At 46.7% G+C, this 24,011-nt stretch overlaps 1 protein-coding gene across 8 annotated transcripts in view; it reads right to left on the reverse strand.

The window, feature by feature from the left end:
- LOC148519653 (uncharacterized) overlaps positions 1 to 24,011 on the reverse strand; it is a 146,023-nt gene that overhangs the window by 112,863 nt on the left and 9,149 nt on the right. For 7 of the 8 annotated variants that reach the window (XM_088476312.1, XM_088476313.1, XM_088476316.1 and 4 more), the window contains 3 exons: positions 9,337 to 9,390; positions 7,356 to 7,421; positions 2,183 to 2,272 (listed from right to left, as the gene is read on the reverse strand). In XM_088476312.1, coding sequence (XP_088332438.1) covers positions 2,183 to 2,272; positions 7,356 to 7,421; positions 9,337 to 9,384 — 204 coding nt within the window. In that variant the 5' untranslated portion in view covers positions 9,385 to 9,390. Of the gene's footprint in view, positions 1 to 2,182; positions 2,273 to 7,355; positions 7,422 to 9,336; positions 9,391 to 24,011 lie in introns of those variants that run through there. The other variant, XM_088476318.1, reaches the window with a different exon arrangement.

Genomic DNA, 24,011 nt, shown 5'->3' on the forward strand with positions numbered 1-24,011 from the left:
TACCTCATACGAAATCAACTTCTTGTAAAATGAGACCCATGGTATCTGAATATAGTATAATGCTCCATTTTTCAGCTCCAAAGAGAAGATTAAGCATAACCTATTAGAAGGTTCAGCAAATTTAATTACTAAGCGCCCCAGTCCACCGAAGTCTAACGAAAGCACCAATTACCTTATATATGCAATGACATTAATCGCCTGGTTTCATACTGGTCCCCCTCCCCTACTTCAGCATCCCACAGCCCCAAGAATAGGCTAAGGGGAGGAGGAAATTAATGATGGGGCCCTGGGAAATAATTGATACATTGGACAGCCCCTTATGCTTCTGTTAGATTAGCTGCAGGTAGGATGTTCTCTCACCTCAATAGTCTAATAATGCAGCTCTAAATTGAGAATGAACTCAAGTCTTTCAAAAGGAATTTCACATTGTAAAGTCAATCAAGCACAAACACAGCCAAGAAATGCAGCCAAGAACCAACCTTTTACGGGAACCCTTATGACAGTCATGCCATTATTTTACAGAGCAGTCCTACATTTTTTATTTTTTTTTAAATATTCTTAGGTCTTAAATTAAACCCATAAGACTTCTAAAATGTTAGCCTCAATATTCAACCCCACAAAAACAACCCCATGTATTACACTTGTGCGGAACATGGGGAATGTTGCTCTTCATCTATATGCTCTTTTAAAAACTGTGCCAGATTGCATGGACAATATCCGCTACATTGGTGATAAACCAGACACCATTCTGGCATCTCACATAATGCTCATCATTTCTTATAAATACAGGTTGAGTCTCCCATATCCAAATATTCCGAAACACGGAATTATTTTGGCATGACAGATACTGAAACCTTTGAATTTTGATGGTTCAAAGTACAAACTTTGTCTAAGGCATACATTATTAAAAATATTGTATCAATTACCTTCAGGCTGTGTGTATAAGGTGTATATAAAAAACAAATTAATTTATTTTCTGTACACAAACTTTGCTTGAGCCACAAAATTATTTAAAATGTTGTATACAATTACCTACAGGCTGATGTTTATAAGGTGTATATAACACAAATGCATGCGGTGTGTATATTTGGGTCCCATTCCCAAGATATTTCATTATGACATGCAAACATTCCAAAATACGAAATATTCCGTTATCCAAAATACGCCTGGTCCCAAGCATTTTGGATATGGGAGACTCAACCTGTATCCTCACTTTACCACGAGGAGAATCATAGGAGATAGAACTCCACTACAACTGCACCTCCTAGCAATGTGGGCCCAAAGCATACCATCACCAGTATACAGTCCTAATAGCTGGTTAATTTGTGATAGATCAGTTACATGCTGAAGAAATTTACCCTTCTGAAATTAAAATGAAGAATAAGGTGTAGAGTTAGCACTTGTCTGAGGGATTTCAGATATAAAAGTGAAAGATAACTTTTGTCATGAGAACAATACACTTGCAACTAATTACCCATCAAATGGTCTCATTTTTCTAGCACAGTGTAGACAATTGGGATATATGAACTTAGCTTCATACACAGCCACAATTCAACCAATCTTTCAGCATAAATTTTGCATTATTCTGTTACATATAGCTGTCTGACCTTTCTGGTTGTGCAATGGAATGTGTGCAAAGTCTAAACCATCACAACAGGGGCATAATTAGACATTTGTGGGCTTCCTGTTAGAAGGTTTAAAAAAGGGACCTCGGATGTACCACCAAAGAATGAAAATGCATTCACATGAGACGAGCCCCCAGCTGACATCTTCTAGCAGCTCTACTCTTGCTACTATGCTAATAAGCATTTGCAGAAAAACAGTGCTTCTGTGCGCAATCTAATTATCTGACTGGGTACAGGATGCCCTATCCTCACCCAGTTACAAAACTTGGGACACACTTGCATGAGATGAACAACTAAAACAAAAAGTGCCCTGACCTCACTTACACATTCTAAAATTGAAAGCTTCTGCATATCTGCCAATTTGCATAGTAGCTGGTACACCAATTCCTACAAGTTTTGATGCACAGATCCCTTGCAGCAATGGGAGGTGAGTATGTCTACAACAACTTTACCAATTTTAATTTTTATATACATTTTAAATTAACCTAGTACAATTTTTAGACATCTTAAAATATTTTAGCAAATTTAAACGTGACTTTTAAATTGAAGTACCCTACCTGAGTCATTGCATTTTCTATTTCTTCATGATTTGTCTGCTGCAAATGTATTTTAAAGTTCTGAAAAGAATTACAGGAGAAGTTGCAGCCCTGCACAACAAAGAAAAAAAAAAAGAGATTACATTCTATAACCAGCATAACATCTTGAAACAAAACACACAATTTATGGTATGAAAGCAGATTTAACATGGTCAAACACAAAACACCATATGCCAACAAGGAGTCCTGTTATAGATTATACAGATGTTCTAGAAAACATGTACTGTAGTAACGATCTTTGAAAACCATGTTTGGCCTCCATGTAAGCATAGCAGGGGAAGGTTATATGGTCAGATGGATCATCCTTCACAAAAGGATGATGCGTGGTGTCAACCTAAACAAACCTACGGATTCCAACAGTGAAGGGATCAAGTAGTTTTGTAATTCTTCAGGATCCAAATTCCTGACATTCCCAACAATTGTAAATGGATTCCTAGATCAATAACACTAATTTAGTTTTCAGTAACTTTCTTCTCAGAAGTTTCCAATTATTTTTTGTTCTTTCACTAGGAAAATAACCCAAGATTTAAAATAAAACAGGATTTTGGTACTTACCGACAAATCCCTTTCTCCAATTCCACAGGGGACACTGGAGTCTAAAGACAGTGGGGTATAGACGGTGCTGAGTGGGAGCTTGGCACTTTAAAATTTAAGTGTGACTAGCTCCTCCCCCTCTATACCCCCCCAACAAGCCCGAGGGGAGCTGAGAAAAAGACAAAACTGAAGAGGAGGAAGCGAAGAAAGTACACATAACATAAGAAAAGGTTGAAAAACAGTAACACAACCAGAGGCACCAAACTACAATATAAAACATGACCACAACCCTGGCAGGAAGGAACAGCGCAGGGTGGGCATCCAGTGTCCCCTATGGAATTGGAGAAAGGGATTTATCGGTAAGTACCAAAATCCTGTTTTCTCCTTCATACACTAGGGGACACTGGAGGCTAAAGACAGTGGGGACGTGCCAGAGCTCCCATTACGGGCGGGAAAATGCTGGGAACCCTGCGAAACAGACCGGCGCTGCAGAGGCTGTAAACATGTCAAAACTATATTTAAAAAAAAATTTAAAAAAAAGTAATAAAAAGGTATGCTGGCCAGACCAAGTAGCCACTCGGCAAAGTACCGCCATAGAAAACCCAGCGAACAGTTGCCCACAAGGAACCCACTGAGTGAGAGTAATGCCCTGTGCCAAAAAGGCGGAGGCTCTAAAACAGAGGCTGTGGTGGGATCTGAGCCCTGAACCATAGCAATGCAAAACCATCACACTACCACTAGGCCAAGAAAGCTGTCTCCTAGATGATGCCATATCCGCCTGTCTGAAGGTCAGACAAATCCAGCGAACAAGCGACTGTTTGAAAACTGGCTAGCGAGGACAAACAGCATCATACAAAACAGATAGTGTGTCTGTTCTACGTATGGATGTCATCCTCTTCACAGAGATGCGAAGAGCCCTAATAACATCCAAAAATCTAGATGAGGGTGAATCCTGTGGAAGAACATGTACCACAATAGGTAGGTTGATTTAGAAATCCAAAAAACACCTTAGGAACAAAATTCATTTTAGTACGGAGTACCGCTCTATCTTCATGAATTGCAAGTAGAGAGGATGACAGGATAGAGGGCCTGATTCAGGGCCCGCTCTGAATCAGGGCGTGGTTTTTTTTTTTTTTTCAAAGTGGCCTTTTGGACGCTTGCATAGCTGTGGGTTACCACCCACAGCTTATGCGAGCGTCCATGATGATGGTCGCGATGGTCAAGACCATCGCGCCCATTGGGCTTGCGACGAGACCCTACAGTAGGGTCTCGGTGACCGCAAGCCCTGGAGTGATTTTGGCTCTATCAGAGCCAAAATCACTCCCACTGACATCACCAGTGACGTCAGTGGGGCCGGAACCAGACGGTAGGCGTTCCCATGGGAGCGCCTCAGTCTGGCAGCCATGCCCCCGGCACGCCCACCAAAGGGGGCGTGCTGTCACTCATCGACAGCACACCCCCTTTGGTGCGAGACCCATAACGACGGCTACCCAGTCGTTATTCGTGTCTCGCGCATGTGCACGACGGAGCTCCCTCTGTCGTGCGCATGCGCGCTAGGGCACCATCGACCCGCTTGCAAGCGCTCAGCGAGTGGGTCTGAATCAGGCCCAGAGATCCCAGTTCCTACACCCTCCTGGCTTAGACCAGTGCGAGTAGAAGTGTTACCTTCCACAAAAGGTATTTTATCTCCACAGACTCCAAAGGTTCGAACAGAGGAAACTGCAAGAAGGAAACAACGAGCTCCAAATCCCATGGAGCTGTAGGAGGAACAAAGGGTGGATGTAACAGAATTACACCTTGGAGAAAAGTCTGTACGTCCGGTATCAAGGCTAGCTTCTTCTGAAAGAAAACAGTCAGAGCTGAAATTTGAACTTTCAGAGAACCCAACTGCAGACCAACTGAGAAGCCTGCTTGCAGAAATCCGACTATGCTGAATTTCGTAGGAGGAGCCCCTCTATGTTCACACCATGAAACAAGTCTTCCAAATACAGTGGTAATGTTTATAAACAACTACCTTCCGAGCTCCAAGCCTCGCAGGAATTACCCTGGACGGGATCCCTTTATGACTTAAGATGGTCCTTTCTAGAGCCACACTGTCAAACGTAGCCGCATTAAGTCTGGATAGACTAAAGGACCCTGTAGTAAGAGATCTTCTCTCAGAGGTAGTGGCCACGGATCGTCGATCAGCAGAAGTTGAAGGTTGGAATACCAAGCTCTGCAAGGCCAATCCGGAGCTACCAATAGAACCTTGGCCCTCTCCCTTTTGATGCGTTGTAGAATCTGAGGGAAAAGAGGAAACAGGTAGACCAATTGGAACTGCCAGTGTGTCCACTTTCACTGCCTTTGGGTCTCTCGTCCGAGAACAGTAGAGAGGCAGTTGTGATGCCATGAGGTCGTCCTGTGGTAGACCCCACGGTTGGACCAGCTGTTGAAAAACCTGCATATGTAGTGCCCATTCCCCTGAATGCAGTGCCTGCTGACTGAGGTAGTCTGCCTCTCAATTTTCTACGTCTGGAATAAAGATTGCCGAATGTAGTCTCGAACTTTACCGTCCACATTAGAAACCGGAATACTTCCTTCCTAACCGCCCGACTTCTGGGTCTGTTTATGTACAGCACCAAAGATATGCTCCCACTCTGGGGACCCCCAGATGAGAGAAGCCGTGCACTAGGCTTGGTAGGAGAAGTAACCTCATGATGAGCAGATGTTGTTGTGGCTCCGCCACGTCCTCTGGAACCACAGGAAATCGATGTCCCGCCTCTGAAGTAACCACCTGAACGCAGCACCTGGTATTCCCAGGCGGTCCAAGTACTAACCAGGCCTGACCCTGCATAGCTTAAGAGATTAGATGAGATCAGGCGTGTTCAAGGTGGAGTGGCCGTAGGTTCCCAGAGCACTAAAGGACCGAAATGAAGGTCCCTATTATAACCTTCTAGTGGGACTTAGATTCTACATCTGCCTGCCATTGTTTAAGCCACGGCCTCTACGCGCCTAAATCGCCAAATGTCCAAAGTTTAATTGCTTTGTTAGCCCCGCAGAATACAATCGCAGGACGCAGAATTTAAAAATCCCCATTCCAGACCACTGGCAGAGCGTCTGATAGCCCATCAGTTGCCTGCCTATTGAGTGGTCACTAGTGCTTGGGGCGGGTCTCGAACACATGTACGTGGCGCCCCATGAGGGGTGTGTCAGCCTTCAATCTCCTGTCCGATGGCAGAAGAGGCAAATTCTTTGACATCTGCAGTAAAGGAACAAAAACAAATAAATAACCACAAGGACATCTGAAAATCTTTTATTCGGATGTTCCCAAGGTGACAGAAGAAGAGCATCCAGCTCTTCTGAAACAGGAAATGCAGTAGCTTGTCTTTGTTTCTTTAGAAAGAAAGACTGTAAAGCAGGACTCGTGTCCTCTATCTGCAATACTGGCGGAATGCAGAAAATAAAAAGGCTCTATCCCTTCTGACACTGCTTAACAGTACGGGAAAGAGCCATGGTCTTTGACAACAATGGATTTAGCGAAGGACCTCACTTATGCTCTTAGAGCCGCTGACCCGGAAGCCCCTCTATCTTTCCGAGAAGCCTCCAACGCAGCAGACAGCATGGGACATAACGGATGTAACCTGCGCCGTCCAATACGGCGAACATGACATCCCTGAAGCTTGTTGTTCAGGATTGCATATTTACAGGGAGAATACACACACTCCACACAGCAAGGGGCGCAGTAGGAACCGAACTCACGACCCCAATGCTGAGAGGCAGCAACGCCAAGAACACCCTCCGTGTCAAACAATGGGGAGTTAGTTTACTTAGATTAGGTTAGGCTACCAGTTTCTTTGCAGCAGCGTTATTCTTAACAGTAGACATTGTCCTTTGTAATGGCCGCCAGCACACTTCCAGAGGCGTTTATCTTTAACTATAAGCGTGCTCTCTGACACTGTAAATTAGTTTTTCATATAGCGGTGTGTTCAATTTGTTGAGCCATAGCTGAGACATATTTTAATGTCGGTCTCTTGGCTTCCCCGCTAATCAGAGCAGCCTGCTGCTGCATGTACCGCCTGTGTAGAAGCTAACCTGGCTTCCCCGCTATTCGGGGAGCCAGGAGATACTCACGGAACTGCGGTGCTGCCTGCTGCGGTCTGACTGATGGGGGCTGCTATGCAACGCTGCAAGCAGCGGCATGTGGAACCCCCTTTAATGGAGATGGTGGTCTCAGCAGTCGGGTCCCCCCGGTAGCTCCATCGTTGCAGACAGGCAGTGCAGCTGCTGCCTGTTCCTCAATGAAGCTTCTTACTTCAGCACCGCAGTGCTTTAACTAAAATACCCAAACCTGAGTAGGAGTGTGAATGCATGTCTAGCTCCCCTCAGGAAGAGATTAAGACTGGGCTTGTAGGGGGGTATAAAGGGGGGGAGGAGCTAGTCACACCTTAAATTTAAAGTGCCCAGCTCCTACTCAGCACAGTCTATACCCCACTGTCTTTAGCCTCCAGTGTCCGCTAGTGGATGTATTTTAGGATGCCAGTCTAGTTTATTGTGCCATTGTCATATTTGCCTAGAGGATGCATAGTATAAAATATTAACCAAAGCACTATAAATAACTCACCTGGCATGAGAATCTGTTCCTCTTAGCGTCAGAGTTCTGATTTGTAAGTGATGCATTTGGGTTGTTCTGGAAGTTAAATATTTTTAGTTAGAACATTAAACAATATAAAATCCTGCATTTTTACACCTTTTCTGGCAAAAAAAAAAAAACACCACTACCCTAAACATACATAAAAAATTCCAAGTATTTAATCTGTAGTAGTATAATGAGAGATATGGTAAGAACGTACCCTTGTTATCTCTCTTTCTTTGAAGTCCATCAGGTACACAGGGTTGACCTTGGGGTATAAGCTGGATCTGGATCCACGGGCACCACGTAGTTAAAGCTGTAGCTCCCAGGATGCACTGGGTCCATCCTCCTCTATAGCCCACCCCCGAGCCACAGGCACCTCAGTCAAAACCAGCTATAACCCAAGGTCAACCCTGTGGACCTCCTATGGATCCTGAAGAAGAAATCCATGAATTTAACGAAGGTGTGACGTACTCAGTGTTCTCAATAATTGAAGGGAAAATGCACAGTGAATGCTTGCCTTTGTAGACCATGCAAGCTGCTAAATAGAACTATGCTAAACTAATGCCTTTAGCAAAGGTGCACTATAAGTATGCGCATCACTGAACAGGGACGGGGTTCCTGCTGTAACAGAGTTCTTTAACAGGACAATTTTTCCGTTAGTTAGGGGGTAAATAAAAAAATGGGTACTGTGCAATATATGTGGAGAACTGACCAGTTCACTCCTCCTTTTGATCCCTGTTAAAGTGGCAGCAAATTAGGGTTATATGTTCTTAATAAAAATGAGAATTAATGATCCTCGCAGAATGGCAACAGCTTCTTCAGTTTCTGTATCCCCCACAAAAGAAAAAAAAAAAAAAACACCTCACTAGCATCTGTCTATTTTACTTAACTCTAAACCTATCTATATATTATAAGAAACACTGAAGTGCCAAATGTCATCGGATATATGCCTAGTATCGCGTAGGACCCCCACTAGCCCTGAAAAGTGCAGCAACTCGACATGGCATCGGTTCCACAAGTGGACAGAAGAAGACCTCTGGAGAGATGTTGACCCATGCCCTCTGGACAGTTTCCTGATATTTGTAGGTGCAGGATCTTGGAAGCAAATGGACCTCTCCACCACGTCCTGTAAATGCTCGTTTGGGCTCATGTCGGACGAAGGTGGTGGCCACACCACTAGACAGAACTCTCCAGAATGCTCCTTGAACCAATTCTGGACAACGGTGCACTATTCTGCTGGAAAAATTCCATCGTTGTGGGGGTACATTAAGTTCACAAAGGACTGCAAATGGTCTTCAACCAACGCTACATAGCGGAACCACCACCAGCCAGCACGGTGCCTTGTTGATAACTGGGGTCCATGCCACACCCAAACTCTACCATCAGCCGAAAACAACCGGAACCATTACTCATCAAACCACGTCACATGTTGCAAGACCTCCGGGGTCCAATTAACGATGTCACAAGCCCAGGTGAGGCACTGTGTCAGGTGTCAGTGCTAACTATGAATGTCCCTTCCGTCCGGCACCCACTATCATGCCCCGTTCGAACTCAATTCTTATAATTGCCATGAGCAGCAGAGCCGGTGGTCAAACTAACTCACAAGATGTCAAATTACAACTGATGCAGGTCTGGGCATTTCCAAGACGTGTCAGTGCAGTGAAACCACCTAGCATTGCCTTTACATACTGCCATCAAATGACTTGGCACTTCAGTGCATAACCAAATCTATAAACTCTATACAATACAGATACAAACATCTAACATTATAGCTCATGCTTCTATAAAATCAAACTTCAACTAGAATATATACTCTGTCAACAAGTCTTCCCAATTTCAGTCTCACCTCTTTACAGTTAAGTACCCTCCCCTCCCACCAATTCTGTAGCACCCTTTCTTTCTCAGACATACATGCCTTAATCATCTAAGGCAATGCAGTAGTAAAGAAAATAAAACTCAGTAGCCAAACCTGCGTCTTCGCAGCTGTGCCTCGGGGAAAATTTTGAGCATACATCATAAAATCCTGAAGGAAAGGGAAAGTTAGAGTTAAGAAAAAAAGTATAGAATATTGTTAAAATATCACAATCATGCTGCAAGAGCAATTTTATCTCTGGGTGGATACTCACTTTCTTCAAAGTTAAATATTCATATTGGTTTTAAAGCTTTATCATAATGACACAAGATAATGTTTCACAAGTAATACATTACACAAGGGTCATTCCAAGCCAAATCATCACAGCTTCCGACCCGATCTTCTCAGATTTTCACAAAATGTAGTAGGATGATAGACTCTATAAAGTATCTTTCACAATAGATGATACAATAACAATCGACGGTTATCACAGATGATACCATCGATAGTAACCCTTTATGGAAAACCATCGATGGCCAACCCTAGAACAGAGACACTCTACAAGAAAGTCTGGACTTGCCAGTTGCATGGTTAGTGCAAGAAGGGTTAAACTGCCATACTTTTTTTTTTTTTGCTCCTGTTCCCAAAGGCCTCCCAAAATTAAACTTTTACCAAAAAGAGATTGTATTTAAGTGTATAACAAAAAAATTAAAAAAAAAAAAAAAAAGTGTTTAAGATATCCAAGGTCACATCATGTGACCTTGAAATGTAAAAGTCAATATTTAAATATAAAACTATTTTTTATGAAAACTATGGTCCCTTAGAACTTTCATGTTGGTCTTGTTTTGAAGCCACCACATTTAGGGCAAAAGCGAAAATGGGCGTTTTTGCCAAAGTTGAAACAAATGGCTGTTTTCAACGCTAATTGAATAAAACCCTTAGAAGCAAAGTTTAGTTGACCTTGCAAGCATAAATTAAAAAAAAAAATTCTCATGTTTGCAGCCCTGTAGCATGAACACTGTATTTCACGGAAAGTTAAAATTTAACATGAGAGTTAACTTTATGCAGTCTATCACCCCACCAAATTTCACTTAAATCTGAGACGGTCGGGTTGAAAAGTAACTTTTTTTGGAATGACCCGCAAGTCCAAAACCAAAATTAATAATAAATTTGTATTATCCACAACTGGCACTCCATGGGCTAGGTATTGCAGATTACAATTTTCGTAGACACTGGATGGGAAATGTACCATCGGAAATGGTGTGGGGACACTCGTAATGGCAGCAACGTGTTTTCTTCCTTTTTCAGCCTCTACAAACTAGAACTAGGGAGGTGGTTGGGAGGAATTCAGTATACATCTTCGACATTCATAATGTTGTCGATATTGTTCGAATATTGACTTTTTACTGATTCTCTCCCCAACGCAATACTAACTCCGATGGGATATATTACTAAAGTGCATGTTTTTAGTTGTGGAGAAGTTGTCCATAGCAACCAGATTCTCCTTAACATCTATGACCTTCTAGAAGATAATAGCTAGACTCTGGTTGCTATGGGCAACATCTCCACTTCTAAAAACTCACACTTTAGTAAATATACCCCTATATCTCTTAGCAATGTCGAAAATATTGACATTTTGCAGGTGTCAACATTAATGTTGACCTTCTGCTGTCGAGAATGTACTGAAACATAGTGACATACCAGATGCAGAACATTAGAAGTAGGGGTGAGCGGATTCGGTTCTACTCGGTTCCGTTCGGATTTAAAAACCGAATCTTATTGGGTATCAGCTGTCACGAGTTTTGGATAGCCAATAAGATTCGGTTTTTAAAACCGAACGGAACAGAGTAGAACCGAATCCACTCACCCCTAATTAGAAGACTTAAGCGTCTACTTTTTAAACAAAAGGTCGTCTTTAGTCCAGTACCGGATAAAAATCAACAACTAGGCAATGTGGTGGGTGAAGAAACGCTCCTTTTCAGTCTGTCAATGTTCTAAAGTGGCGTGCCTTAGGTTCCAGTCCTACATGCCTCTGGATAATTTATGGGTCAGACTTCAAGAGTTCAGTCTTCTTCCTTTCGCCAAGAAAATTTTAATGGCAGCAGGTTGGGTCAGCTAAGTGATCAACTTCAAAAAGCTCAGAAAATAATTTGGCATGGTGGGAATATGGTCCACCAGGTACGTCTCTGGTAGGAGCCTATCTGCTTGTTTTCAAAAGCCAGTGGGGCTCGATTTTATTTTGACTGCTGGCTGAGAAACAATAGATTTGTGCAACATTATGGATACACTGATCTTACCAGGGACTAGGTGAAATGTGAGACACTGAGGATTCATTCAGGCCTTAATTTCCTCAGAGGGATCCCAATGCTAGAAGAGATGTAAGGAACTAGGGGCTACCATTTTTTGGACTCAGGATTGAGTTGACAAGTCCAAAGTGTAATCTTTGAGTTTGTTCAATATTAAAAAAAAAAGATTTAAACAGAAATAGTTCATTGTTGGTGGGGATTTACCAACGGTGGTGTTTTACAGCCGCTGATCAGCAGCTTTGCACAATAGCTTTAAAACGACAGTAGAACTAAATGCTAAACAAGCCTGGTTTAAAATAAATTCTTATTCCAGTTTTAAAACTACAGGTTAAAGCAGCCAATGATGGACAGCTTTGATATGGTTAGTAAACCTACTCTATGGTGTCTATGGAAATCATGAATGGTTACATAATTTCTGATATGGTAAAGTCCCTAATGTCTTCCCAGAATGCCTTGCTGTTTCCCCATTTCCATTTCAGGGTCAACCTTTTAAATTTTGTGACCGTACCAAAATTATTCCTAAAGACCAGAAAAGAGAATTCTTGACAGGCACAAAATACACTCATTACTCAATCTGGTAAAGTTTATGTTGGCTTTCAGACAGCGTTATCTTCTTATGCATAAAGGTTTCGGAAAGAATTTCAAAGCTGTATAGTTTGCAAAATATGAGATATGGTAAGAACTTACCCTTGTTATCTCTATTTCTACGAAGTCCATAGGGTTCCACAGGATACCTTGGGTATAGGTGTGACGTCAGTCGCAGGGCACCAAAGAGTTAAGCTTTCAGCCTCCCAGGATGCACTAGGTCCCCCTCCTATAACCCGCCCCCGGGCCAAGGCACCTCAGTTAGTTACCAAGCCATAGGCCGGAGGAGGAGAAGGAAGAGAGAGAACAAAGATCTGGACACATACAAGAATCACATTCTCACCAGAGGGAGACGGAAAACCGGTGACCAGAGCAAAGCCCATCTGCAGCACAGGTGCGACAGGGCGGGAGTCCTGTGGAACCCTATGGACTTCGTAGAAATAGAGATAACAAGGGTAAGTTCTTACCATATCTCATATTTTCTACTTCAGGGTCCATAGGGTATCCACAGGATACCTTGGGGATGTCCCAAAGCAGTATCCTTTAAGGGTGGGGACGCTCCTGTGCAGAAAGGAGAATCCGCCGCCCGAAGGAAGCATCCTGAGAGGCGAAGGTGTCAAACCTGTAATACCTCACGAAGGTATGGACAGAAGACCACGTAGCAGCCTTGCAGATCTGAACTGCCGAGGCACCACGTCGAGCTGCCCACGAAGGACCCACAGACCTAGTGGAATGAGCCTTCAGAGAAGGAGGGACCGGTAGGCCTTCATGAAGATAAGCTTCAGAAATAGCCATACGGATCCAGGCTGCCAAAGTTTGCTTTGAAGCAGGCCAACCCTTTTTACAGAAGCCATAGAGGACAACAAAGCGTCCGACTTCCTAAACGAAGAAGTGCGGTCAACATAAGTCCTTAAGGCCCGCACAACATCCAAAGAGGCCTCACCCACGGAAAGACCCGGTGAGTTAAAGGCCGGAACAACTATTTCCTCGTTAACATGAAACTGGGAAACAACTTTGGGAAGAAACTCGGGCCGAGTGCGGAGCACTGCCCTGTTCCCATGAAAAACCAAGAAAGGGGGTCTACAAGAAAGAGCCCCTAACTCAGAAACACGTCTGGCTGAAGCAACGGCCAGAAGGAAAACAGTCTTAGCTGTTAGCCATTTAATATCCACTGAGCCCAGTGGTTCAAACGGCGGTCCTTGGAGAGCCCTCAGGACCACAGCCAAATCCCAAGGCGCCACAGGTGGAACAAAGGGCGGCTGAATACGGAGAACACCCTGCATAAAGGTGCGCACAACCGGGACTGTAGCAATCCTACGGTGAAACCAGACAGATAGGGCCGAAACCTGTACCTTCAAAGAAGCAAGGCGAAGCCCATGATCTAGTCCCGCTTGCAGGAAGGCGAGAATCCGAGACAGACGAAACTCCCGCGGTGCATAACCTCTCGGTCGACACCACTGGAAGAACGTATGCCACACGCGATGGTATATCCTCGCGGAAGACTGTTTCCGAGCTCGTAACATGGTACGCACCACAGAGCTGGAAAACCCCCGGGACCTCAGCATGGCCGTCTCAACAGCCACGCCGCCAAAGACAGCCGAGTCAGGTCCGGGTGAAGACAAGGACCCTGAGACAGAAGGTCCGGTCGTAGCGGCAACCGCAGAGGACTGTCCACGGACAGACCCTGAAGGTCTGAGAACCAGTGCCGTCTGGGCCACGCGGGAGCTATCAACAGGAGCGTCCCTCCTTCCTGTTTGAATTTCCGGATCACCCGTGGAAGAAGGGAGACCGGAGGGAACAGGTATGCGAACCTGAACGTCCACCGGACGGACAGAGCATCCACCAGAGACGCCCCTTCGTCTCTTGTGCGAGACCCGTACACCGGCAACTTGTTGTTGTGCCGGGACGCCATGAGGTCGATTTCTGGAAGACCCCACCTGTCCACCAGTAGTTGAAAAACGTCCGGGTGCAGGGACCATTCCCCTGGATGAACGTCCTGGCGACTTAGAAAGTCCGCCTCCCAATTTAGCACTCCCGGGATGAAGACCGCTGATATGGCCGGAAGATTGCGCTCCGCCCAAACCAGGATCCGAGAGACCTCTACGAGAGCCGCCCGACTGCGAGTTCCTCCTTGCCTGTTTATGTAGGCCACGGTGGTAGCATTGTCCGACTGGACCTGCACCGGGTGACCCCGGAGAAACCGCTGTGCCTGCAGGAGAGCATTGAAGACCGCACGGAGTTCCAAGATATTTATTGGAAACTCCGCTTCTGTCGGCGTCCACCTGCCCTGGAACAAGTGTGGACCCGAAACTGCTCCCCAGCCCCGAAGACTGGCGTCCGTTGTCAACAGGACCCAATTTGGAACCCAGAACGGACGTCCCTTGTTGAGGTGGGTCGTCTTTAACCACCACGCAAGGGACAGGCGAACCTCCGGGGTGAGCACAATCGTCTGGAACTTCAGAGACTGAGGCAGCCCGTTCCACTTGGACAGGATCAGGTGCTGCAGAGGTCTGGAGTGAAACTGGGCGTATTCCACCATGTCGAACACCGACACCAAGGAGCCCAGTAACCTCATCGCCGAGTGTAAGGACACCCGGCGGCTGTGCAGACAACTGCGCACCCTTGACTGTAAAGCAGAGATCTTGTCCTCCGTCACGAAGATCCTTTGCTGTCCCGAGTCCAATAAGGCTCCAAGATGCAGAATCCTCAGAGACGGGATTAGAGTGGACTTCTGCCAGTTGATTAGCCAGCCGTGCCGTTGCAGCAGTGCAATGGTCAGGTCCAAGTGGTGTAACAGGAGCTCTGGAGATCCTGCCACCAATAACAGGTCGTCCAAGTACGGCAACATGCGGACTCCTTGCAGCCGCAGAGAAGCCGCCATGACCGCCATCACCTTGGTGAAAACACGTGGTGCTGTCGCCAGGCCAAAAGGTAACGCCCGAAACTGGAAGTGGTCGCTGCGGATTGCAAACCGAAGGAACTCTTGATGGCGCAAAAGAATAGGGACATGCAGGTAAGCGTCCTGTATGTCCAATGACACCATGTAGTCCCCAGGTTCCAGCGCCAGAATGATGGACCGTAGGGTCTCCATCCGAAACTTCGGGACCCGCAAAGACTTGTTGAGTGCTTTGAGGTTGAGAATCGGACGATATGACCCATTGGGTTTCTGTACCAAAAATAGATTTGAATAGAAACCCTGGCCCCTCTGGGAGAATGGAACAGGCACTATAACTCCAGCCTGGAGCATAGTGTGCAATACCTTCCGCAGCTCCGTAGCCTTGTTCCGGTCTGATGGTAGACCCGTGGTGAAGAATCGAGCCGGGGGTCTGTGCCGGAAGGAGAGGGCGTACCCGTGGGAGACCACCTCCAGAACCCAAGTGTCTGTCGTAGTGAACGACCAACACCGGGAGAACTGCAGCAGGCGGCCTCCCACCCTGGGATCCCCCAAGGGGAGACCCGGACCGTCAGGCCGCAGGCTTGTCATCTGGCTTGGGGGCCGGACGTCTGGTACTCCATGCCTGTTTCCGGGGCTTGACCGATTTCTTAGGGCCAGCCTGTCGAGGAAACGACTGTGGTTTGGGCCTGCCCTGGGCCCTAGATGACCGAAAGGACGATGGTCCAGAACCAGAAGGAGCAGCGGCCGACGGGAGACAAGCAGATTTGGCTGCCGCCAGCGTGGCCACAATCTTATCCAGATCCGGACCGAAGAGAACTTCTCCGGTAAACGGCAACGCTTCCAGACCTTTCTTAGAATCTGCGTCCGCCTTCCAGGATCGCAGCCACAAGGTGCGACGAGCAGCTACCGCTGCTGAAGAAATTCTAGACACCAGAGTACTAATGTCTAGAGCCGCCTCGTTGATGTAGGTGGCCGAATCACGGAGATTGCCAATCAACTCCGCCTGTTCGGCCGGACAGTCGGATTCAAAAGAAGCCTCTAATGAATCCGCCCAGCGCTCCATCGCTCTGGCAACCCAGCAAATGGCCATAGCCGGCCGTGCTGCCCCCCCTGCAAGGGAATAAGCGGACTTCAGGCAGATTTCTACCTTGCGGTCCGTAGCATCCTTAAGGGAGGACATGGATGGCATCGGCAATGTGGGACTACGGACAAGACGGGTCACGTGAGAATCCACCTGTGGAGGGGATTCCCACTTAGCAAAATAATTATCCGCGAACGGATAAGCCACCGCCAGGCGTCTCTGCGGCTGGTATCTTTTGCCAGGTTGTTTCCACGCCTCCTCTAAATGGTCCACCAACTGACCCGAAAGAGGAAAGACTGTGGCATCGCCCTTCACATCTTTGAAAAAGGCATACTTAGATTTAGCCGCTGGGGGAACTTCGTCCTCAATCACCAAGGCTGTGCGGACCGCCCGAATAAGTCCAGGAATATATACTTTGGACTTAGCATCAGCGTCCTTAGTATGGAGAGGTTCCTGATCGTAAGGATCCAGAATCTCCCCATCATCAGACGTCCCTTCGTCATCCTCATAAGGAGCGGACAGAGACGCCACCGGCCTTTTATGAGGCCGCATCACAGACTCCCCTTGCAACACATCCGACAAGTGCTGTACAGAACTCGTCAGGGAGTTAACCCACGCTGGCTCCTGAGAACCCGGGAGCGGGGAAATAGGGAGACTGTGGGGTACCACCAATTGTCGTGGGAACCCCTGCATGGGTGACGACACCACAGACTGCTGGGACAAACCCATCGGAGTAAACGCGGGCTGCGGAGCTAACTGGCCCACTAAAGCTGTTAACGCCTGAGCGAAACAAGCCCAGGGCGGCTCCTGTACCGGTGCTGTAACCGTAATAGGCCGCGCCATGGACAAACACTGCCGGCAAAGGCCCTCCGCGCTACCCTCCCCCTCCGCTAACGGTACTTTGCACGTGGTACACTGTAGCCGGAGGGGAAAATCACTTTCAGACATGATGGCACCACGTATGTGACCTCTCTCACCAATTAATTATTAAATAGGTGAGAGACCACCCTGCAGCACCGCACCGCAAGGGCTTTAGCAGAAAGAACAGGGACAGTAATAAAGCTGACAGTTTAGAGAAGAAAAGTTACAGGCAGCGCTAGCACAGTCACATACAATGCAGAGAAATAACAATTCCTGCACTAACAGCGCTGATCACTCAACTACAGACACAGACCTGAGCCACAGCGGAGGAGAGGTATGCGGGGGGACCCAGACCACGATGCTTCCTTCCAGACTTCCAGCAGCGTTCACCATGCGTTGCAGAGAAGATGGCCGCCGAGGAGCAGAGAGAAGCTGGCCTGGGGGAGGAGCGCTGACACAGGACCAGTCAGCACAGTGCAGAGAGGGCTGTGTGCAGCGGGGGAGGCGCCGGCTGTGAGACAGGGAAGGCGCGCTCCCCTGGCATGCATTTAACCCCTGGGACGCCGCAGCGCTACCGCTCTGCTGCGGTCCGCTGTCCCAGGGGGTAGTGGAAGCGCAGGTTGGTCGCCTGGCTCCACGCTGCAGCCAGTCCCCAGGGAGCCCCCTGCCTGGGGACTTAGGACCATGTGATCAGCGGGGACCCACCGCGGGACCCCGCTGCTTACCTCTGTCCCCCTTGAATCCGGCCATGGTCCGGAGCATCTGGGGTCACCGCTAGCTGTGACCCCAGACGCCCACCAGCATCCCCGGATCAGTACCGGCGTTCTGGTACCGGCGGGGTGTAGGGAAGACAGCATGGACGTCAGGACTGACTGTCCATGCTGTTCATCCAGATGTGCAGCCACAGCTGCATGAAGAAAAAGCTTCAGGGGCTCTTCTAGCCCCCACTCCAACAGGTGCACCCGACTCCGGCCGGGCACCAAACTAAACTGAGGTGCCTTGGCCCGGGGGCGGGGTATAGGAGGGGGACCTAGTGCATCCTGGGAGGCTGAAAGCTTAACTCTTTGGTGCCCTGCGACTGACGTCACACCTATACCCAAGGTATCCTGTGGATACCCTATGGACCCTGAAGTAGAAAGTTTCTTTGTTGGAAGTTCCAGTCCACAGTTATATTGAAATGGAACAAGTCAAACTAAGTTGCTCAGTCAAGTTTTCAGACAGTCTTCAAAGTATCTTTGTTGGTGTAGACAACCTAAATGGAGCTCTCCAAGTGGTGGCATACCACAGTGAGGCATCTTGATCACTCTCAACGGGAGAAGCCCGCAGGTTATTTCATAGGGTGGAACAAAATGTTTCAGCTATGTCAGCAGTTTTCAATAAAGGGCGAGGCATCAGGAAGGCAGATTTGCTCAGCAGAAATGCCCTGCATCTTGACGAATGATCCCTATAGCATGATGTTTTTAGAGCAGATTGTGGAGTGGCATCAGCAAGGGTTTTACATGACTGCATCTCAACTGCACACAACCACTCCACCTTGTGGCTCAAGGACAATGGATACACAAGAGCAGTTGGTAGACGCCATGTCACTCCCATGGGGGAAGTCAGCTGTTTTATCTGTTCAGCAGCATTTCCATGCACTCAATAGGGTGTAAAGAAAATGTTTTCAGGTCCCAGTAGCCAATCCTTGCCAATTTCTTTATAAATAGAATCGGGGTAAGATATTAAATTATTTTTGGCCCATGCCTTATCGAGCCCTAATACAGAGGTTAGCTGCGTAAAACGGCTAAACCTATAGTCCTGGCTAGACCGCCCAAACGTCTGGGCATTGAGACCACGGACTTACCGCACATTTCTGCTTAGCACCTTAGGAGGCTCCAAGCAAAAATGTGTGCACCCGCGGCTATTCATGCCCAACCTGAGCAACAATTGAATTGCTCTATCGGGCGCCCATTAGGCAGAGCTGCGGGCACAATCCCCCCTAGGAGTTATATTTCTTTTCAATCTTGGGTTTATTTACCTGTGGGGTTTAAAAATTGTAGTTCCTTTTGAGAACGCTGTATAGAGGAAATACAGGGTTTATAGTTAAACATCTAGCAGATAATTTAAAGTGATAAGTTCCAGGTCTGATGCTGGGGACACACTAGACTATATATCATCCGATCCGGCGGATCGGAGCGATATATCGGGCACATCGTCTAGGGTGTATCCACTATGTGCCTGACTATGTGTGCTTCCGCATGTCGTCAGCGATATCCTCAATCGGCCCTTACATGCAGGTCAGATAGGAGGTGTCGTTAGCGAGGGCCATGCTGCCGAATACAACATGGCCCCCGCTGTCCACATCGGCAAGTGTGTGTACGTGCACTTGCCGATGCCGGCTCCCCATCGCTGTTGAGTTGGGCCGAGTACACATGTCTAGTGCAGGGGTGGGCAATAAGTTGAACTATACATCCCAGCATGCCTTGCAACAGTTTTAACATGGTCAAATAGCAAAACTGTGGCAGGACATGCTGGGATGTGTAGTTCTACAACAGCTGGGGGGCCGCTTATTGCCCACCCCAAGTTAAGTATGTAACCAGCCTGAGTCTCTATGGCCCAGGTTCCACCAAAGGAATAAAACAATTAAAAAAAAAAAATTAAGATTTAAAAACTTCCAGTATCACATTTTTTAGATTAAAAACAAAAACCTTTGAGATAAGTCTATTTTGCTGCTGGAATGTACATGCAGATTCCAGTGTGTAGACAAGTCTACTAACTAGAATTCAAGAGCATAAAAGAATTTTTGTAAATTGATAATATTTTTGTTTTCAGACATTTCTCTGATCTAACATCTAACCTAAATTTTATTACTATAGAGCAGGAGTTCTCAACTACAGTCCTCAAGATCCCCAAAAGGACATATTTTGTGAAGGTCTTTAATCATGCACAGGTTAGTTAATATATTTTGCTGGGTTAGTAATTATCCCACCTGCTTCCAGTCAGAAATCCTGAAAACATGATCTGTTGAGAACAAATAAAAGGTTGGAGTTGAGAGCCACTGCTATAGAGCATTTGGATCTAGAGCAGTGATTCCCAACTCCTGACCTCATGGACTACTAACAGTGCATGTTTTACAGATCTACTCAGTATCATAATTAAACATTTTTTTTTGATGAGAGGATGTAAAAAAACCAAAAAAAAACCTCTCAAATATCACGTTAGGTTCCGAAATATTGAATTTTCAAAGTGTTAAACTATTTACTAATTGTGGCTTATTTATTCCAGTTTAAAGTATAATGGGTGTTTATTAAGGAATCACAACAAAAATTTGTACCAAGGTAACTTTTCATCCCAAATCAAATGACTATCTTCCTTACGTTTTGGGTTACAGCTAAAATGCAATTTTTTGGAACAGATTTATAAACACTAGGTAAACCAACATTAGCTGTCCCAACAAAACTGAGGCAATGAGCTAACTCTCCCATAGAGAAACTGAAATGTAACAAAATGATGGGAAGGGGATTCCCTTTCCAAACCAAAATTGTCCAGAGAAAGAGAGAGACAGTCAATCATTATTATCATCATTTATATGGCACCACAAGTGTTCCGCAACGCCTTACAAAGTACATGGACAAATAAGTAACTATTGACTTACAATACAATACAGGACATGGATAAACATTGCTATATTAGCGACCTTTACATCCGCATAAGCAGCCAAGTGTTAGTTGCCCTAGTGGGGAGTAAGCGATAAATTAAATTACAGTAGGGAGAAGCACAAGAGGGTAGAGGGCCCTGCTCGAAAGAGCTTACATTCTTTAAGGGAGGGAGAAGACAAACAGGAGTGACACAGAATGGGGTAGGTGGGGAGAAAGGAAGATGTAGCAGCAAGTTAGGATGAGTGCTGGAAGGCTTTAATGAAGTAGTGGGTCTTAAGAGCTCGTTTGAAAGATTGTAGAGAGGTGCAGAGTCTGATGGGGAGAGGGAGGGAGTTCCAAAGGTGAGGAGCAGCACAGGCAAAATCTTGGAGGCGGGAGTGGAAGTAATCAATTGGCATGAAAGGCGGCGTGTATTAAGTGAACGAAGAGGGTGGACAGAAGAGTGAAGGGAGATGAGATCAGAGATGTAAATGGGAGAGGAATGGGTGAGGGCTTTGTAAGTGAGTGTGAGAGCCTTGAATTGGGTTCTGAAAGGGAATGGGAGCCAGTGGAGGGGTTGCAAAAGAGGGGAGGCAGATGTAGAGCGTTTGGAGAGGAAGATGAGCTGAACAGCAGCATTGAGCACAGACTGGAGAGGAGAGAGATGGGATTTGGGGAGGCCAGCTAGGAGAGAAGGTTACAGTAGTCCAATCTGGACATGACCAGTGAATGTACAAGGGTTTTGGTAGCATCCTGGGTGAGAAAGTGTCTGATCTTGGAAATATACTTGAGATGGAAACGACAGGACTGCGAGAGGTTCTGAATGTGTGGTTTGAAGGAGAGGGAAGAGTCCAGGATGACTCCAAGACAACGCACTTTGGGACTAGATAAGATAGTTATGCCATCTATTAATAAAGAAATAGTGGGCCATGATGTTATGTGGGAGGGTGGGAAGACTATCAGCTCAGTCTTAGACATATTAAGTTTGAGAAATCGCTGGGACATCCAGGAAGAGATAGCAGAGAGACAGTTAGAGATAAGAGTCAGTAGAGAGGGGGAAAGATCAGGTGAGGAAAGGTAGATCTGAGTATCATCAGCATAGAGATGATAATGGAGGTCAAAAGAGCTGATGAGTTTACCTAGAGAAGACGAATAGAGAGAGAATAGGAGAGGTCCAAGAACAGAACCTTGGGGAACACCTACTGTAAGAGGCTGTGGGGGGGGAGGAGTCGCCATGAGAGGAAACAGAGAAGGAACGGTCAGAGAGGTAGGAGGACAGCCAAGAGAGAGCAGTGTCACGTAGACCAAGGGGGTTAAGGATATGCAGCAGTAGAGGGTGGTCCGGTGTCAAAAGCAGCAGAGAGGTCAAGGAGAATGAGCAGGGAGTAGTGGCCCTTGGATTTGGCAGCAAGGAGGTCGTTGCTGACTTTTGTGAGGGCAGTTTCAGTGGAGTGGAGAGAACGGAAGCCAGACTGAAAAAAGTCAAGGAGGGAGTGGGAGGAAAGAAATGTGGTGAGGCGGTTGTAAACAATACGCTCAAGGAGTTTGGAGGCAAAAGGAAGGAGAGAGATTGGTCGGTAGTTAGAATGTTAGGATCAAGGTTAGGTTTTTTTTAGAATGGGGGAGACAAGGGCATGCTTAAATGCAGAAGGAACAGTGCCAGAAGAGAGGGAGAGATTAAGGAGGTGGGCAATATGGGAGCAGGCAGAAGGAGAGAGGTAGCGGAGGAGGTGGGAGGGGATAGGGTCGAGGGGAGAGGTGGAAGGGGGGTACTGGATAAGGGCCTTAACTTCATCTCCAGTTATAGGGGAGAAGGATGTCAGAGTCGGTAAAATAGATGGGGAGGGGTGATCGGGAAAGGAGGGGTTGGAGAGCTGGGGGACTGGTTGTATATGATGTCCTGACGTATGCAATCAATTTTAGATGTGAAATAGGTAGCAAAGTCAGTGGCAAAAAGCAAGATGGGGAGACGAGGAGGGGGTGGGCAGAGGAGGGAGTTGAAGGTGGAAAAGAGACGCTGGGGCTTTGAGGACAGGGAGGAGATCAGATTCTTGAAATATGACTGTTTAGAGAGGGAAAGGGCAGCACCGTAGGATGACAGCATGAATTTGAAATGGAGAAAATCTGCCTGAGAGCGTGATCTTCTCCACTGTCACTCGGCGGTTCGTGAACATTTTTGCAGGTATCTGGTGCATTTGGAATGCCAGGGTTGAGGTGTGCATTTGCGAGGGTGAGTAGTGATCACAACAGAGTCAAGAGCAGAAGTAAGGGAGGCATTGTACAGGGAAGCAGCTTGTTCAGCGCAGGATAAAGAGAGGACAGGGGAGAGAAGTGAGTCAAGTAGGGAAGAAAAGAAAGCAGTGTCGATAGCTTCAATGTTAGGAGGGGAAGGAGAGAGGGACAGCTTAAAAGAGAGGGGGAATGGGGAATTGGAGTAGGCAGAAATATCACAACGGTGAGTGAATACCAGATCAAGCAAATGCCCACTCGCATGGGAGGGTGAGGAGGTCCATTGGGAGAGTCCAAATGAGGAAGTGAGGGTGAGTAGTTTGGAGGCAGCAGATTCTGTGGGGATATCAATAGGAATATTGAAGTCACCGAGGATAATAGAGGGAAGGTCTGAGGAGAGAAAGTGAGTGAGCCAGGAAGCAAAGTTGTCAAGGAACTTGGAGAAAGGGCCAGGGGGACGGTAGATGACAGCTACTCTGAGGTGTACTGGTTGGAAGAGGCGTATCGCATGAACTTCAAATGTGGCGAATGGAAGGGATGGTTCTGATGGTATATGTTGGTATGAGTAACCAGGGGATAGAAGGACCCCAACACCACCGCCATGGCGACCCCCAGGCCTGGGGGTGTGGGAGGTGAGGCCCCCATAAGAGAGAGCTGCAGGAGAAGTGGTGTCAGAGGGTAAAATCCAGGTTTCAGTAATGGCAAGGAGATTCAGGGAGTTGGAGATGAAAAGGTCATGGGTGAGGGCCAGTTTGTTACAGACTGATCTGGCATTCCAGAGGGCACAGGATAGAGTGACAGAGTTGATAGGAGAAATGTGAATGAGATTATCAGGGTTGCAATAGCATGGAGATGAGAATACTTTGGGAGACCGAGAAGAATAGAGTTGTAGGGATCATGCGTGCTTTTGTGCTAGGAGGGGACCCTGTAGGATGTGGGCAGGGAGGGAAGTTAAGGAGACGTGGATGAAAGTGGGGCGAAGTGACAGGGAGATAAGTAAGGGAGGAAAGATTACCAGTGGGGTAGTAGGATCCTTGGGGGATATAAGAGGCAGAAAATGGAGTAATGGGAGAAGAGGGGGAGGAAGGCAGAGAGAGAAGGGGAGATAGGAGGAGGTGGAGGAGACCAGGGGAAAAGGATAGAGTATCATGACAGCTGCGCCTCCAATGTGCACATTTTGTAGTCTTTTAAATACAGACTGCCATATTATCTACTCA

This window comes from Taudactylus pleione, unplaced genomic scaffold, assembly GCF_031769625.1.
Source record: "Taudactylus pleione unplaced genomic scaffold, aTauple2 ptg000186l, whole genome shotgun sequence".
NCBI classification, from domain to species: Eukaryota; Metazoa; Chordata; class Amphibia; order Anura; family Myobatrachidae; genus Taudactylus; species Taudactylus pleione.